The sequence below is a fragment of the Echiichthys vipera genome, assembly GCF_963691815.1.
Source record: "Echiichthys vipera genome assembly, chromosome: 3".
NCBI lineage: Eukaryota > Metazoa > Chordata > Actinopteri > Perciformes > Trachinidae > Echiichthys > Echiichthys vipera.
In genome coordinates this window covers 14,644,520-14,659,946 of record NC_139828.1, presented here as the reverse complement: position 1 = coordinate 14,659,946, position 15,427 = coordinate 14,644,520, and the positions used below count along the sequence as shown (strand labels likewise).

The 15,427-nt window shown below is 42.1% G+C and overlaps 1 protein-coding gene across 10 annotated transcripts in view; it reads left to right on the top strand.

Annotated features, from left to right (window-relative positions):
- Window positions 1–15,427, top strand: part of obscna (obscurin, cytoskeletal calmodulin and titin-interacting RhoGEF a) — a 46,875-nt gene that overhangs the window by 16,399 nt on the left and 15,049 nt on the right. For 6 of the 10 annotated variants that reach the window (XM_083911055.1, XM_083911056.1, XM_083911059.1 and 3 more), the window contains 26 exons: window positions 84–350; window positions 569–838; window positions 995–1,291; window positions 1,397–1,654; window positions 1,798–2,064; window positions 2,348–2,614; window positions 2,899–3,165; window positions 3,478–3,744; window positions 4,838–5,104; window positions 5,479–5,745; window positions 6,060–6,326; window positions 6,585–6,851; window positions 7,084–7,350; window positions 7,590–7,856; window positions 7,980–10,220; window positions 10,321–10,393; window positions 11,059–11,153; window positions 11,258–11,370; window positions 12,437–12,637; window positions 12,802–12,884; window positions 13,124–13,297; window positions 13,835–13,994; window positions 14,093–14,194; window positions 14,450–14,614; window positions 14,850–15,008; window positions 15,139–15,316. In XM_083911055.1, coding sequence (XP_083767181.1) covers window positions 84–350; window positions 569–838; window positions 995–1,291; window positions 1,397–1,654; window positions 1,798–2,064; window positions 2,348–2,614; window positions 2,899–3,165; window positions 3,478–3,744; window positions 4,838–5,104; window positions 5,479–5,745; window positions 6,060–6,326; window positions 6,585–6,851; window positions 7,084–7,350; window positions 7,590–7,856; window positions 7,980–10,220; window positions 10,321–10,393; window positions 11,059–11,153; window positions 11,258–11,370; window positions 12,437–12,637; window positions 12,802–12,884; window positions 13,124–13,297; window positions 13,835–13,994; window positions 14,093–14,194; window positions 14,450–14,614; window positions 14,850–15,008; window positions 15,139–15,316 — 7,506 coding nt within the window. The remainder of the gene's footprint in view (window positions 1–83; window positions 351–568; window positions 839–994; window positions 1,292–1,396; window positions 1,655–1,797; window positions 2,065–2,347; window positions 2,615–2,898; window positions 3,166–3,477; window positions 3,745–4,837; window positions 5,105–5,478; window positions 5,746–6,059; window positions 6,327–6,584; window positions 6,852–7,083; window positions 7,351–7,589; window positions 7,857–7,979; window positions 10,221–10,320; window positions 10,394–11,058; window positions 11,154–11,257; window positions 11,371–12,436; window positions 12,638–12,801; window positions 12,885–13,123; window positions 13,298–13,834; window positions 13,995–14,092; window positions 14,195–14,449; window positions 14,615–14,849; window positions 15,009–15,138; window positions 15,317–15,427) is intronic. The other 4 variants (XM_083911062.1, XM_083911054.1, XM_083911058.1 and 1 more) reach the window with 2 other exon arrangements.

Genomic DNA, 15,427 nt, shown 5'->3' with positions numbered 1-15,427 from the left:
CAGTGTTTTGACAGTGTTTTAGGCAGGCTAACATAAAAACAAACAAACAAAAAAACCCAATACAACATGAACTTTCTCCACAGCCATCCCCCTCACCTTTAAATTGGGTCTGAAGAACCAGGAGGCCCCTGAAGGAGGCAATGTGTCCCTTCGCTGTGAGTTGTCCAGGGCCGGGGTGCCAGTGCAGTGGTGGAAGGGGGAGGACCAGCTCTATCACGGGGGAAGATATCAGATGACACTGAAGGGGAAGACAGCTGAGATGCACATTAAAAATGTCCAGCCCGAGGATGTTGGGGAGTACAGCTGTGTCTTAGGAGAGCAGAAGACAACGGCTGAAGTCAACGTGCGAGGTATTTGACATGCTGTTCTTAAAGCGTTGTGTTTAGCTCCACATTTTTGTTGCTTGTGTATTATTAATTATTCATCTTTTGCCAGTGAAGTCCTGTTCTTTGGCAAGCAGTCAACAAGAGGAAAACAAAGCCAAAGATCATTAAATCAATAGAGTATTTATTGTTTAAGTGTAAATTCAGCTTTCATAACATACCGTCGCCTTTCCTTCTGTTCCCAGCGGCAGCATCAGTGTTCTTTGAGAAGGAACTGGAGAGCCAAGCGGTGATGGAGGGTAAATCTGTGCTGCTGTCTTGTGAAGTTTCCAGTGCTAATGTCCCTGTCACATGGAAGAAGGACAACACTGTGGTGGAAGAAGGAGGGCGATACATTTTAAAGAAGAAAGGCCCCACACACACCTTAGAGATCAAGAAACTACATCTGGAGGATGCTGGAGAGTACTGCTGTATCACCAGAGGCAAGAAGACCATTGCCAAGCTGATCGTGAGGGGTAGGTGCAAATACAGTTGAATTTTATCCCGTATTTAATGATATACTGTATTTGTCAAACCCATTTACAGTACAAGAAATGCAGCCAACAGGCCGCTCTCATCTAAGTTGTTTTAAATATTTCCCATTCCATCTCTAAAAAGCCAGCTGTATATAGCCTCCTCTTCCTCCACAGAGCGTGTGCGGATTGTTGCAGAGCTGCAAGGTATAACGGTGACAGCGGGTGAGGATGCAGTGTTTGTGTGTGAGCTGAGCCACGCAGACGTGAGTGAGGGTGTGTGGTGGCTCGGCTCCAGCCCTCTGCAGAAGAACGAAATGAACCAGATGACGTGCCAGGGTCGCCAGCACCGACTGGTCCTCACCATGACAACACCGGAGGAGACGGGCATAGTAGCATTTGTGATCGGGGAGGAGAGGACCTCTGCACGTCTGCTAGTGGTTCCTAAGGCCAAAGGTGAGCAGAAACATAAGGGATAAAGGGCGTCATATATATATAAAAAAAATAATAATCTGAATTCAGTACTGGGACATCTAACATAATATCCATTTCGCATTCTAGTTTTATTTGAGGAGAAGCCTAAAGACGTTGTGATCATGGAAGGAGAGACAGCCACTTTATCCTGCACAACCTCTGATTTTACCTCCCTGGTTACCTGGACGCGCAACCACATCCCCCTCCAAAATGGTGACAAATATGAGATACGTAAGGAGGGAAAACTCAACCTATTGCTCATCCGTGATGTGGATCCTATGGATACTGGCACATACTCCTGTGATACAGGAGATGTGCAGAGCAGTGCCAAACTTACTGTAACAGGTAAAAATTGAAGTATTGTTGCTTTTACATGATTGATGTCACATGGTAGACACTGTAAAATGTACTATCTTTCCTAGGAATGCAAACTGTTATGCCTCAATAAATTACTATGCCAAATGTCTCCACCTCCCTTATTTTCCCAGAACTCCCTCCATTTTTCCAAGAAGAATTGCAGAGTGTGGAAGGTGAGGAGGGAGGTCCAGCCTCTCTCTACTGTGAGCTGTCTAAACTCGGAGTGCCAATTCAATGGAAGAAGGACAGGCTGCCACTGAGAGCGAGCAGAAAGTATGAGATCAGGCAGGATGGCTGCCTCCTCCAGTTGCACATCAAGGAGCTCAAACTTGAAGATGGTGGCAGCTACTCGTGTGAAGCAGGAAGTGCAGAGACTACTGCTACTGTGACAGTGAAAGGTGTGTGTTGTGTTTGCTCTGCTTGCATTTAACCACACAATAAAATGCATTAAGCTGCAAATGTACTATATCAGAAAAGCCATAGCAAAGTAATGTTTTTGTCAGTTAAGGTACTTTCCTACAATGTAATCAGTACATTTTGTTGTCAGTACTGAATAATGTCTTGCCTGCACACTTTAAGTACAGTCACTCTGGCTTTGAGATGCAAATGCTTTATGCACTATTATTTATAAACATGCTATACTAGATGTATAATTTTTTCCTTCCCAACCCTTTTTCCCAGAACTCCCTCCATTCTTCAAGAAAGAATTAAGAAGTGTAGAGGCTGATGAGGGAGGTTCAACGTCTCTGTGCTGTGAGCTTTCTAAATCTGGAGTGTCAGTGCAATGGAAGAAGAACAGGTTGCCGCTAAGAGCCAGCAGAAAGTACGAGATGAAACAAGATGGCTGCTTCCTGCAGCTCCACATCAACGATCTCAAACCTGAAGACCGTGGAAGCTATTCATGTCAGGCAGGAAGGGCAGAGACCACTGCAACTGTGACAGTGAAAGGTGTGTGTGCATTTTGAGATTTGCATGGCAATTCACAATTCAGTGTTAACAAGATCTAAATCATAGGAAACTAAACCTAGTATGGTAATTTTTAAGGTTTCTTTTGTGATAATCCAAACATCCTGAATGTCTATATGATTATGATATGGAGCAAACCCCACTATCACATAAGTAGGCTACAAAACATTAGTATAATTTCTACTGTGTCTTATTTGTTAATCCCTCTTTTCATTACACCAAAAACATTTTACGTCACTAGTCTCTTACCCTCATATTTCTCTCAGAGCTCCCTCCATTTTTCAAAGAAGCTTTGCAAAACGTAAGGGCTGAAGAGGGAGATTCAGCCTCTCTGAACTGTGAGCTGTCTAAGCCTGGAGTGTCAGTACAATGGAAGAAGAACAAGTTGCCACTGAGAGCTAACAGAAAGTATGAGATGAAGCAAGATGGCTGCCTCCTCCAGCTGCACATCAAGGATCTCACCCCTGAGGACAGTGGAAGCTACTCATGTCAAGCAGAAAGTGCAGAGACCACCGCTACTGTCACAGTGAAAGGTATATGCTTTTGGTAGTGAACGATTTTGTGTTTTCTCTTCATGCATTTAACCACACAGCAACATTAATGTACTTTTTTGAGAAAGTTGTGTGTATTTGGAAATCTGCATTGTAAATTTTACAGCGTCAGCACGCTCCAAACCATGGAAAACTATTTTAATTACCATCAACTGAACATGGTGAAACTCAATTTCCTAGTGGAGTAAACAGCACTCATCTATAGTAAATGTCACTGGATAATGTGATAAATGTTATTTATGATAAAGTAAAGCATCCCACTATGTTACTCCCTAAACATTTTACATTTCACAGAGCTCCCACCATTTTTCGAAGAAGAACTGAAGAATGTAAGGACTGAGGAGGGAGGTACAGCCTGCTTGTGCTGTGAGCTGTCTAAAGCTGGAGTGTCAGTACAATGGAAGAAGAACAAGCTGCCACTGAGAGCTAACAGGAAGTTTGAAATGAAGCAAGATGGCTGCCTCCTCCAGCTGCACATCAAGGATCTCAAACCTGAGGACAGTGGAAGCTATTCATGTCAAGCAGGAAGTGCAGAGACCACCGCTACTGTGACAGTAAAAGGTATGTGCTTTTTGTAGGATTTTGACTTTATCAGAATATTTTTAGTCTTGGAACTGTATGGCTTTTAGGGCACACTCACACTGTCCATCCGCACCATGCCGAGCACATTTCACGGCTAAAGTCTAGTTTGTTTGACCAGTGTGAGTACAACCGTACCGCGCCTAGAGGCTGTAAGCTTGCTGGTCACGGCCGGTTTGGGAGAGGTGGGCTTTTGTAAAGCACGTTTGCACATGTACGAGCACGAGTGTGTGCACGTGTACGAGCCCGTGGGGATGGACAGTGTGAGGGCGCACTCACACTGTCCATCCGTACCATGCCCCGTGCTTTAGGGTACTTCTCCCCCCTCACTCTCCCCCCGCTGGCCAGGCCCGTTTGTACTCCCACTGCCTGGGCCTTGCACGAATGCTTCTTGCCTGCCTATACGTCATCTCGGCGTAACACGTCACATGCATTGATTGACATCATCGCAATGCGTCGCTTTGTTTACAAAACTTTCCATAGACGTCTGAGTTTTTGTGCATCTTCTCCAACTGTTTTTGTATATTTTCATCCGACCAAATCTGCAGTAGACACTCCACCTCTGCATCACACCAACATGAACCTTTCGCCACCATTGTTTTAAATGTCCGCATATGGTCCGTCCTTCTTTTTTCTATGTCCGAACAGGCGCACATAAAATGACGTCAGAACTGCCATAGGCCTCATGTTCGTGCTCGTACACGTGCGAACGTGCTTTACAAAAGCTGACCTCCCCCAAACGGGCCGTGACCGGCAATTGTACCGCCTCTAGGTACGGTACGGTTGCACTAACACTAGTCAAATGAAATAGACTTAAGCCGTGAAACGTGCTTGGACACGGTACGGATGGAAAGTGTGAGTGTGCCCTGAGTGCGCCCTAAATGTGCAATGCTTTCCTGTACTTGTCTGGTCTAGCTGGTAGTTATAATGTTATCCTACACTACAGTATATACTAAACCCCACTTAGAGAATAGATTTTCCAAAAAACAAAACACTACAAATTCTGTCTAAGGGAAGTTTTGAGTACTGTTCCCATCACATGTTTATTGTGTTTTTTTCTTGCCGATTTTCCCAGAGCTCCCTCCATTCTTTGAGAAAGACTTGGTAAGTGTGGAAGCTGAAGAGGGGGCTGCACTCTCCCTGTGCTGTGAGCTGTCTAAGCCTGGAGTGTCAGTGCAATGGAGGAAAAACAAGCTGCCACTGAGAGCTAACAGGAAGTATGAGATGAAGCAAGATGGCTGCCTCCTCCAGCTGCACATCAAGGATCTCAAACCCGAGGACAGTGGCAGCTACACATGTCAAGCAGGAAGTGCAGAGACCACCGCTACTGTGACAGTGAATGGTATATGCTTTTGGCAGTGAACGATTTTGTGTTTTCGCTCTGCATGCCTTTAACCACAGAGAAACATACAATGTACCTTCCTGAGTGTTGGAAGTTTCTGGAATGTGTTGTGTTGCTATTTCTGCAGTTCCACCATCTAAATTGGAAGTTGGTTGAAAAGCTCTGATGATTACGAAGCACCTGAAGTCTTGAAATTTAATATTTTTTGAACTTTGCGGCCAAGACAATAACTTAAATATAGCCTTTTGAGACTTTAGGGGCACTGTAGATAGTCTGCATTACTAAATACATTTTCATGTGCAGTCTCAAACATTGTCTGGTTCCACTTAAGATTGTTTGAGTGTGTTTTTCCCAATCCATACTTATTTTTGCAGAACTCAAACCATTCTTCTATGAAGAATTACAAAGTGTGGAGGCTGACGAGGAAGGCACAGCCTCTCTGTGCTGTGAGCTGTCTAAAGCTGGAGTGTCAGTACAATGGAAGAAGAACAAGCTCCCACTAAGAGCTAACAGGAAGTATGAGATGAAGCAAGATGGCTGCCTCCGCCAGCTGCACATCAAGGATCTCAAACCGGAGGACAGTGGAAGCTACTCATGTCAAGCAGAAAGTGCAGAGACCACCGCAATTGTCACAGTCAAAGGTGTGATCTTTTGGTAGTAAACAATTTTGTGTTTGCTCTTCATGCATTTAACCACACAGCAACATTCAATGTACTTTCTTGAGAAAGTTGTGTGTATTTGGAAATCTGCATTGTAAATTTTACAGCGTCAGCACGCTCCAAACCATGGAAAACTATTTTAATTACCATCAACTGAACATGGTGAAACTCAATATTCCTAGTGGAGTAAACAGCACTCATCCATAATAAATGTCACTTGATAATGTGATGAATGTTATTTATGATAAAGTAAAGCATCCCACTATGTTACTCCCTAAACATTTTACATTTCACAGAGCTCCCACCATTTTTCGAAGAAGAACTGAAGAATGTAAGGACTGAGGAGGGAGGTACAGCCTGCTTGTGCTGTGAGCTGTCTAAAGCTGGAGTGTCAGTACAATGGAAGAAGAACAAGCTGCCACTGAGAGCTAACAGGAAGTTTGAAATGAAGCAAGATGGCTGCCTCCTCCAGCTGCACATCAAGGATCTCAAACCCGAGGACAGTGGAAGCTATTCATGTCAAGCAGGAAGTGTAGAGACCACCACTACTGTGACAGTTAAAGGTGTGTGCATTTGGCAATACAGACAAGCAGTGTTATGAATGCATGCATCAAACCACACACTCAAATCTAGAGTACTTGTGATTGTTGAAACATTCTGGTGTGTACCAAATTGTTACTATTTCAGTCCCACCCATCTACATTGTACGTTTGCTGACAAGTCTTGATGTATCATTAAAAAATATTTGCTCCCCTTCTGTTCAGGTTTTAAACATTTTCCCATTATGCTTAACTTTTCACAATCCTAACCTACTTCTCCAGAGCTCCCACCATTCTTCAAAGAAGACTTACAAAGTGTGGAGTTAGAGGAGAGTGGTACAGCCTCCCTGTGTTGTGAGCTATCTAAACCGGGAGTGTCAGCACTATGGAAGAAGAACAGGCTTCCACTAAGAGCCAGCAGGAAGTATGACATAAAGCAAGATGGCTGCCTCCTCCAGCTGCACATCAAGGATCTCAAACCCGAAGACAGTGGAAGCTATTCATGTCAAGCAGGAAATGCGGAAACCATCGCAACTGTGACAGTGAAAGGTTTGTGCTTTTGGATATGTGAATGGTAAATCTGACTATATATCAGCATATATAGTCAGGTACCATGTAAGTACCAGGTACCATGTAAGAACATGTTGGTAGTCTCGACAAAAAAACAAAAACGTGTATTTCCCAGTTTGGTCCACATTTGATAATGTCTCAAGCACCATTTATAATATGACAAAGAGATGCTAAAGACATTTTTCCTCCTTTTTATGATAATGTTTATCAGAGCTCCCTCCATTCTTCAAGAAAGACTTACAAAGTGTAGAGGCTGATGAGGGCGATGCAGCTTCTCTGAACTGTGAGCTGTCTAAGCCTGGAGTTTCAGTGCAATGGAGGAAAAACAAGCTGCCACTGAGAGCTAACAGGAAGTATGAGATGAAGCAAGATGGCTGCTTCCTCCAGATGCACATCAAGGATCTCATCCATGAAGACAGTGGCAGCTACACATGTCAAGCAGGAAGTGTGGAGACCACTGCTACTGTGACAGTGAAAGGTGTGTATGTTTGGCAACTTGCATAGCAATAAAAAAATGTTGTGTTAGCAATGTACTGAAACACTTCTTGTACATATTGTGTGGCTCATATTGCAAACCCAACTATGTTATACATTGGCTATAAAATTAGTATACTACTGTATTGAAAACCACAATATTGTCCTTTTCTGGTTTTTAACTGTTTCCCATTACACTGAAGAGGCATGCTTTTTGATGCCCATTCTGTCCACATTTACCAGAGCTCCCACCATTCTTCAAGCAGAACTTAGAAAGTGTGGAGGTTAATGAGGGAGATACAGCCTATCTGAACTGTGAGCTTTCTAAACCTGGGGTGTCAGTGCAATGGAAGAAGGACAGGCTTCCACTAAAAGCCAGCGGGAAATATGAGATGAAGCAAGATGGCTGCCTCCTCCAGCTGCACATCAACCATCTCAAACATGAGGACAGTGGTAGCTACACATGTCAAGCAGGAAGTGCAGAGACCACTGCTGCTGTGTTAGTGAAAGGTGTGTGCATCTTGATACCTTATTTCCAATTTTACAGGAACAAGATATGTTTCCTCTGTCCAACCTTCACCATGCATACTGTAAATCAGTTGTCAACAAAATATGTTTAATTCTCTTGTCTAGCTCTAGAACCGACTCCACCAAAGGTAGAGCCCCCCACAATACTCCCCCGGGCAAAGGGCATAGTTTCCAAACCGACAACTACTCTGGAAAACCAGGAGCCTGGACTCAAAACTGCCAAACCTGTTCTCCCAGAGCCCAAAAAGAGAGCACATAGAAAAGCATCTATTTCAAGTTTAGAAAAAGATGTGGAGCCAATGTTTGACTTAAAACAGGGCATCCAACCTGCAGGATCTATGGACAAAGAGTTTGATGTTGCACGGAATATAACACAACTGCAGAGACATAAGGAGAAAGACAGTGAGGTGTACAAGACAGTAGACAAGAAAATGAGACTACTGGAGATGGATGATGCGGTTGAGAGGGAGGTAGAAGAACCAGCAAGGCCTTTCGAAAAGGAGAAAGACATCATGGATAGGAGACAACCAGGAAGGAATTCAGAAAATTTAGTCAAGGTTGACCAAAATGCAAGTCAGTCAGACAAGGTTCTGGGAGACACTGTGTTTGAACAGAAGCAAGTGGAAAATGAAGTTGAAAAGAAGTCAAAACAAGCTGGAAAGTCTTCAGAGAAAGCAAGTGAAGTTGAGAGGAAGACAAGTTATCCAGATAATATCCTGTTGAAGAACAGTGAGGATGAAAAACAGCCTGTAAAACCGTTAGAAAAGTTTTTTGAGAATAAAACAATAGAGGAACAAGAAGAGAAGTCTACAGTAAGGAATGGAAAAGCAGAGGAAGATGAACCATTTAAACCACCAGTAAGATCTAAAGGAAAGGTAACAGAGGGAAAGGAACAACTTAAACATCCTCCAAAGGAAAATGAGGAGATCATTGTCAGATCAGTAAAGGCTACTGTAAATGATTCTGAAGACCATAAACAGAGAGACGGGTTGAAACAACACGTGTACACAGAAGCAGAGAGAGAGAAAAAGCCACTGAAACTTGTGCCTCCTGTAAATCAGATGGACAAACAGTCGGAACAACCAGTAAAGTCTTTAGAAAAAGAGGCTGAATTTGCCCCTCCCAAACCCCCTGTGCGGAGAAAAAGCAAAGCAAGGTTTGGAATAGAAAGGCAATCATCAAGGGACACAGAGACTGATCAAGATGATCAACAGATGACAAGAGTTGTGGTGAAAACAACGGATGATCAGCCAATTAAACAGGCAATAGGGTCTTTGGAAAAAGAGGCTGAAGAGAAACCAAGATTTGAGAGGAAACGATCAGTAACAACAGACACTGAGACAGTTGAGAAAATGAAGCAACCTGTGAAAGATAGAGAGAAGGATGCAAACACCAAACAGCCGATCAAACAACCAGTAAAACCCCTGACAAAAGAACCTGAACTGGTACAGGAAATGAAACTGGTAGTTGAGCCAATGAGAAGGGAGGACAAACAACAAACAACAAGGATAACAGAAGACATTCCTCTCCTCTACATTTCTGAAGATGAAACTTTCTCAGAGGCTTTGACTGAGATACCAGTGAACCACAGCAATGTCCAGCCCTCTGGCTCTTTTGTTGAGGGGTCCACCCAACCTGCTACTCTTCCTCCAATTAATGTACCCCAGAAGGCACAACCACCAAACGAAGCTCCGCCAGAGATCGACATTAGTGTTGAAGATGAACCACAAATGCAAGAGGCTGCAGTCAAGATCCAGGCTGCCTTCAAAGGCTACAAAACCCGCAAAGACATGCGACCTGTCTTTAAAGAGGTGTTTAAGAACCAGAGTGCAGATCTTCATGGTACAGTCACGCTAGTGTGCGTTGTAGAAGGAAAACTCAGCACAGCACGCTGGCTGAAAAATGGACAACAAATCATTAATGACCAGAGATGCCGTGTGAAGACCACAGAGGACAGCATATGCACACTGGTGATTAAAAACCTTACCACCATCGACAGTGGAATCTATACATGTGAGGCGGTGAATAAGTTTGGTATGACCTCCTACAATGGAAACGTCACGGTAGTACAGCCGCAGAAGCCCACTCTGATAGTCCAGAAGCCGATACACCCACCGCTTGCAGCCATAACTCCTCTGCAACTCGCCTCGCCAAAGCCTGAGCCTCAGGTCAAAACACAGACTCAGGGTCTGCCTCAAACTCAGAGACCCACTTCAGCTGCAGATGCTGCGAACTATGTAGAAAATGTGAGTGTCTCTCTGTGGGAGGCCTACAACCTGACCGAGCAGGACGCTAAGAGGAGCCTACAAGAGAGAAGAGGATCTTCACTCATTGCTGCCAGCTCCAGTGAGTAACACCTTTATTACCCAAATGTAATCGCAACAAATATGGATTTATTTGGCAATATATTCACAGCAAAGTTCATATGACTTTCTGCTTCCAACAGTGTCGAGTCCCTCAGATTATGACACCGCGCCGGATATGATGGAACCTGTTGAGACTGGTGGAGCTACACCAAGGTCAGAGGGCAGAGAGAAATTAATTTTGTTATCCGACTTTGTTGTTAATCTTTTATACATACTAGTGCAGTGCCTGTTCAAAAGATGCCTGTTCGGAAGGGGCGATTGCTTGATCTCCAGTATTGCTGCTTGCAACTTTCTCGGGAGCCGCTCATCCAAATAACATCACACTTCATTTGCTTCATTGGGTCATACGCAATACACCTGGCATGACATAGTTGCGTCCCGTAGCAATGCTAGAGTAATTAGTTAATTCTAAAAGTTACAAAGCTGATGCTTGAAATGCTTGCTACAATGTAACATCTCCATTCTCTCTTTCTTTATCTGTTCTTAAATGTACTGTAGCGAGTGTCAGAGAGCTAGCTGTTCCCAGCAGGGCGTTCGGCGATGTAACGGTTAATCTCAATCCCCTCTCAATACAGTACAGTGTGTACATAACACACTATTAATACATTTGTCCCGTAGATCTCAAGAGCTCACACTTAGCACTGCACTTCCTTGGGTCCTCAATAATACACCACTAAATGTGAAGTCGATGAATAGTTGTTGAGAAACTCAATCATATATATACTGTATATATGGTATATATACTGTATATAAAGACAGACAGAGAAATTCATTCTAGTTTAATTGTGCTCTTGTGATATTTGTGAATACTGTTACAGGGAAGTGACAAAAGACGCAGACCAAGTGCCTCCAAAAGATGATATAGAACCAATGGCTCCTCCACAACCTGCTAAGAAACTACTGACTGTCAGAGGTCAGTAATGTTGTTTTTTTTCATTGCTGTTTTCAGTTGTTTATCACCTCTCCACTAAGTCTCTTATTAGGTATGTTATAGCTATCGCCCTCTCTATTTTACAGGGACTCATGAAGGGAGAATGAAAACAGCATCTCCTAAGCACCACCGCGCTCACACACCCTTAACTAGTACCATCTCTGGATCAGAGTCAGAAGGAGAAGAAGATAGACAAGAGGTACTTTTTAAAAAATGTTGTTCCATTTTGGAGGTATGCTAGGTGTTATGATAAGTTATTATTATGTCTGGAATATGGGGTTACAAACATTTCCTAAAACAGTGTCCAATGAGTCCATAATCGGACATTCCGATTATAAGGGGACTCCATAAGTATGCGCCCATTCTGGCACCTAATGGAGATATGGGGTGGGAATCCTGCAAAGTTAGATGGAAGGTCAGTATGATGAGATTGTGGAACAGGCTAATAGGATTACCATACAATAGGTTGGCTAAAGTTGAATTTTTCTCAGATGGTGAATGGGTTTTTAAGAGGTTTTTAATTTATTGGTAGATCAACACTATTATAAAAGATCAATTGTGGAAAAGCGTTGGGCATATGAAATCTTCAAAAAAAACAAAACTGAGAACCTATTGTTTGTTTAAAAAAGAATATAAGTGTGAAACATTTGTCCAATATAAATGACAATTGAGAATACTGAGATTTGAACATTGTGGAGGATGAAATTCATTTTCGTTTATATTGTGCTTTATATCATGATTTATGCCAAAAGTTGATGCTCCTGATGTAGATTTAATAGGTTTCGAGGATGGAGCTTTGATTGAACTTCTTTTTGATAAGTGTATGCATTTTCTGAATATGTGTCCAGAGCCTGGGACAGGACAAGAAAACTGATGTTTGAGAGAAAAACATAAACAAAAACTCCTGTGTTTATCCGCATGTACTGTTTTTTTTTTCTTTATGGGGCCATGTCAGTGAAACTGCACATGTCTTATTCTACTTTACTTTTATTTATTTATTTGTTTCTCTTATTTTTATTTTTATATTTATATGCTTAGTTTTTGGTTGTTGTGGACATGTGCTCTGACACACCGGAAGGCTTAGTTTTTGTTGCATATATTAAGGTGTCTGTATAATCCTGTATGGGATGGGTCATTGTAACAGGACCAGACACGAAGATAAATATTCATTCATTCATTAGTAGTAATAGTAGTCTTAGTCTGACATTTCCTCTTTGATTGTACAATCCTTAAATTATGTAACGTATTTGCTTTTTTCACCTCAGACATTTGAAATGTATGTGGCTCGAGCTGACTGCAGTCCAAACAGCGAAAATAAGGACAGTTTTGTTCTGAAGGAGGGCCAGTTTGTAGAGGTCCTGGACTCGGTTCATCCTGACAGGTGGCTGGTAAGGACTAAACCCACCAAAACCAACCTTGCTCGACAGGGATGGATGTGTCCAGCCTACCTGGAGAAGAAGAGGAAGGTAGGGTGTATAATCCAGATGTCAACCCCAATACTGCTTAACATGTTATATTATTATTATGTGATATACAGTATATTTTCAGTGCTGTGCTGCCATCAGAGACATTCATTTCATAAAGTACTGAGAAATAAAAAGGCTTTTAAAAATAACAGTCTTTTGAACAGGAGACCTTCCCACAACTGAGAGCACATCAAGAGGATCTTGATGGAATTGGTTCTACAGGAGAAGAGTACAGGAGAGCTCTGAGGTCTGTCATTCTGCAGTTATATACTGACAGGTTACATAAACAGTGAGGATTGTCACGGGGCTCTATTGTTACTGGTTACACGGATTTGTAATTATATTTATTGTTTAACTTTATGTTTGTTCATTATTATTTTCTACTATTTGGTTATTTGGGCATCTTGATAACTTGTGACGATGGATAACTCCAAACCAAATGCGTACAGTTTATTACACATTGTATTAACTTCCCTTCATCTTTAGCCAACTGATCCAAGGCCTGATTGATGGAGAAGAGGAGTTTGTAAAGGAGATGAAGATGTTCACCTCTCACCAGCTACATTATTTGGAGTCTAGCCAACACGTCCCTATTAACATCCTCAACCAGAAAGAGATAATTTTCAGGAATATCAAGGACATTGTGTTTCTACATGAGAGGTAATGCACACACGAGAAATGCATTTTACTTATGTTGGTTTGTTTTGTACATAGGGATTGAATAAGGTAGAAAGTTTCCTGTACATTTTTGGACACTTTCTGAAAATTGTCTATGGGAAGTTAAACTTGGACCATGGAAATCAATGTGAATACATGGGAATTAATGTGAATATATGGGAAATAATGGGAATTAACAGGTTTAGAGAATACATTTATTTTTTGTTGTTGAGTGAAATAATCCATTAAAGTTCTTCTCACAAATAGAGAAATGCAGTTAGTATTTTGCAGCCCTAATTATAAATGATGAACGACTATAATGCTTATCTGAATATGTGTATACGACATGCAAATAAATAATACATAATTATCAAACCATGTTACAAAAAATACTATAATATCAATCCATAGATGTTTGTATTGTATGGTATGATACTATTACATGTCCCACTGAGGTTTTTGTGGCCAGCTGTCTTTCCAGTGTCCGTTTTCTACAGTCTAACTGAGTCTGATGTTGACATTATTTTTCTGTCCTTTCAGGTCCATCCTTCCCGGGCTGAGAGTGTGTGCCACAGATGACGATGTGGCCATCCATCTGCTCAAGCACACTGAGGACTTTGAGAAGTATCTTCACTACATGGTGGGACAAGCACAGGCAGAGGCCTGCGTCACTGACAAGGCTGTCCAACAGTTCTTCAAAGTATTTACAAAATCTGTGGAAACTAATGTGCTGAATAGCAATGATTACACTGATGTAATGTTCTTTATTTCTTTAACATGTCGCTCATTACCTTTCAGGAGTTACCAGAATCTGGTAAACCTGAGGCTCCTGTTATGGATGTCCTTACCTTCCTCCAGCGACCAGTGGAGAGGATTCAAACCTACCAGGCTTTACTGAAGGTCGGCAAACAATTTTTATTTTTTAAGTATAAAACTTTGATAATTAATGACTGTGCGATAGTGGTAATGCCTGAAATACACCATTCATAGGCTGCTTGTTTTCTTATCTTGCAACTCTCAATCAAACAGGAATATTCTTGAGAAATTTGAATATTTGCATATTGGATATTTATTTCAACGTAACATTAAGTACTTAAGCTTGTTCTGCTGTTACACAAATTGAAGTCTCTCCTTGAATAAAAATGCTTTTGGCAGGAACTGATCAAGAACAAAGCCAAAAGTGGCCAGAGTTGCTGTCTCTTGGAGGATACCTTCTCCATGGTGTCCTGCCTACCTTGGAGGTCTGACAACCTGCACCAGGTGTCGCTCATCGAGAACTACCCAGCTCCTCTAATCGCCTTAGGAGAGCCTGTGCGGCAGGTAACTATGGATGACTGACTTGTTTTCATATCCAGGTTGAGCTCTGGGTCCAGTATGAATATAAAAACCTGAGCACTGTTAACCTGAGATAATAGGAGGTTTTAGCAAGTTGCAGCATCAATTCAACTAAATGCTTTGTTTCAACACACTATATCCCAAATTACCTGAGAGGTTATCACCCTTGAATGTGCAAATAAAAAAAGACAGTATGGTGGTCTTACCTTGCCGTCTTCAGGGAGTCTTCACAGTGTGGGAGGAATCTCCAGAAATCAAGACGGCCTCTAGAGGGCATCAGAGACAAGTCTTTCTCTTCAAGGAATGTATTGTACTATGTAAACTGAAAAGAGACACCATTATGAACAGTGACACCTACACCTTCAAGAACAAAATGAAGGTAAGATGTTTTCCCCTGCTTTTTCACACATTCTCTCTGAAAGTAGGTGAAGCAATACAACAAAAAAATGTTTTAATACCACACTTGGCCTCATGTGATGACAATTCCTCTTAATTTCAATCTACCCTAGATGAATGATGTGGAAATAAAGGAGACTGTAGGTGGAGATGAAAAGTCTTGGGGGTTGTGGCATGAACACAGGGGCTCAGTGCGGAGGTACACGCTGCAGGGCCGCTCCACTCTGGTGAAACTCTCCTGGCTTAAGGACCTGAAGGAGCTACAGCAACGTTCCAGCCTTCCCACCAACAGTAAGTGTTTATCTGTGAAGGAAAGTAACATTTCTGAAGTATTTCATTTCCGAGTCAGTTTCAGTTGTCAGTGTTATTTTCATCAAATGCTGAGTGAGTGATTTCTGCATT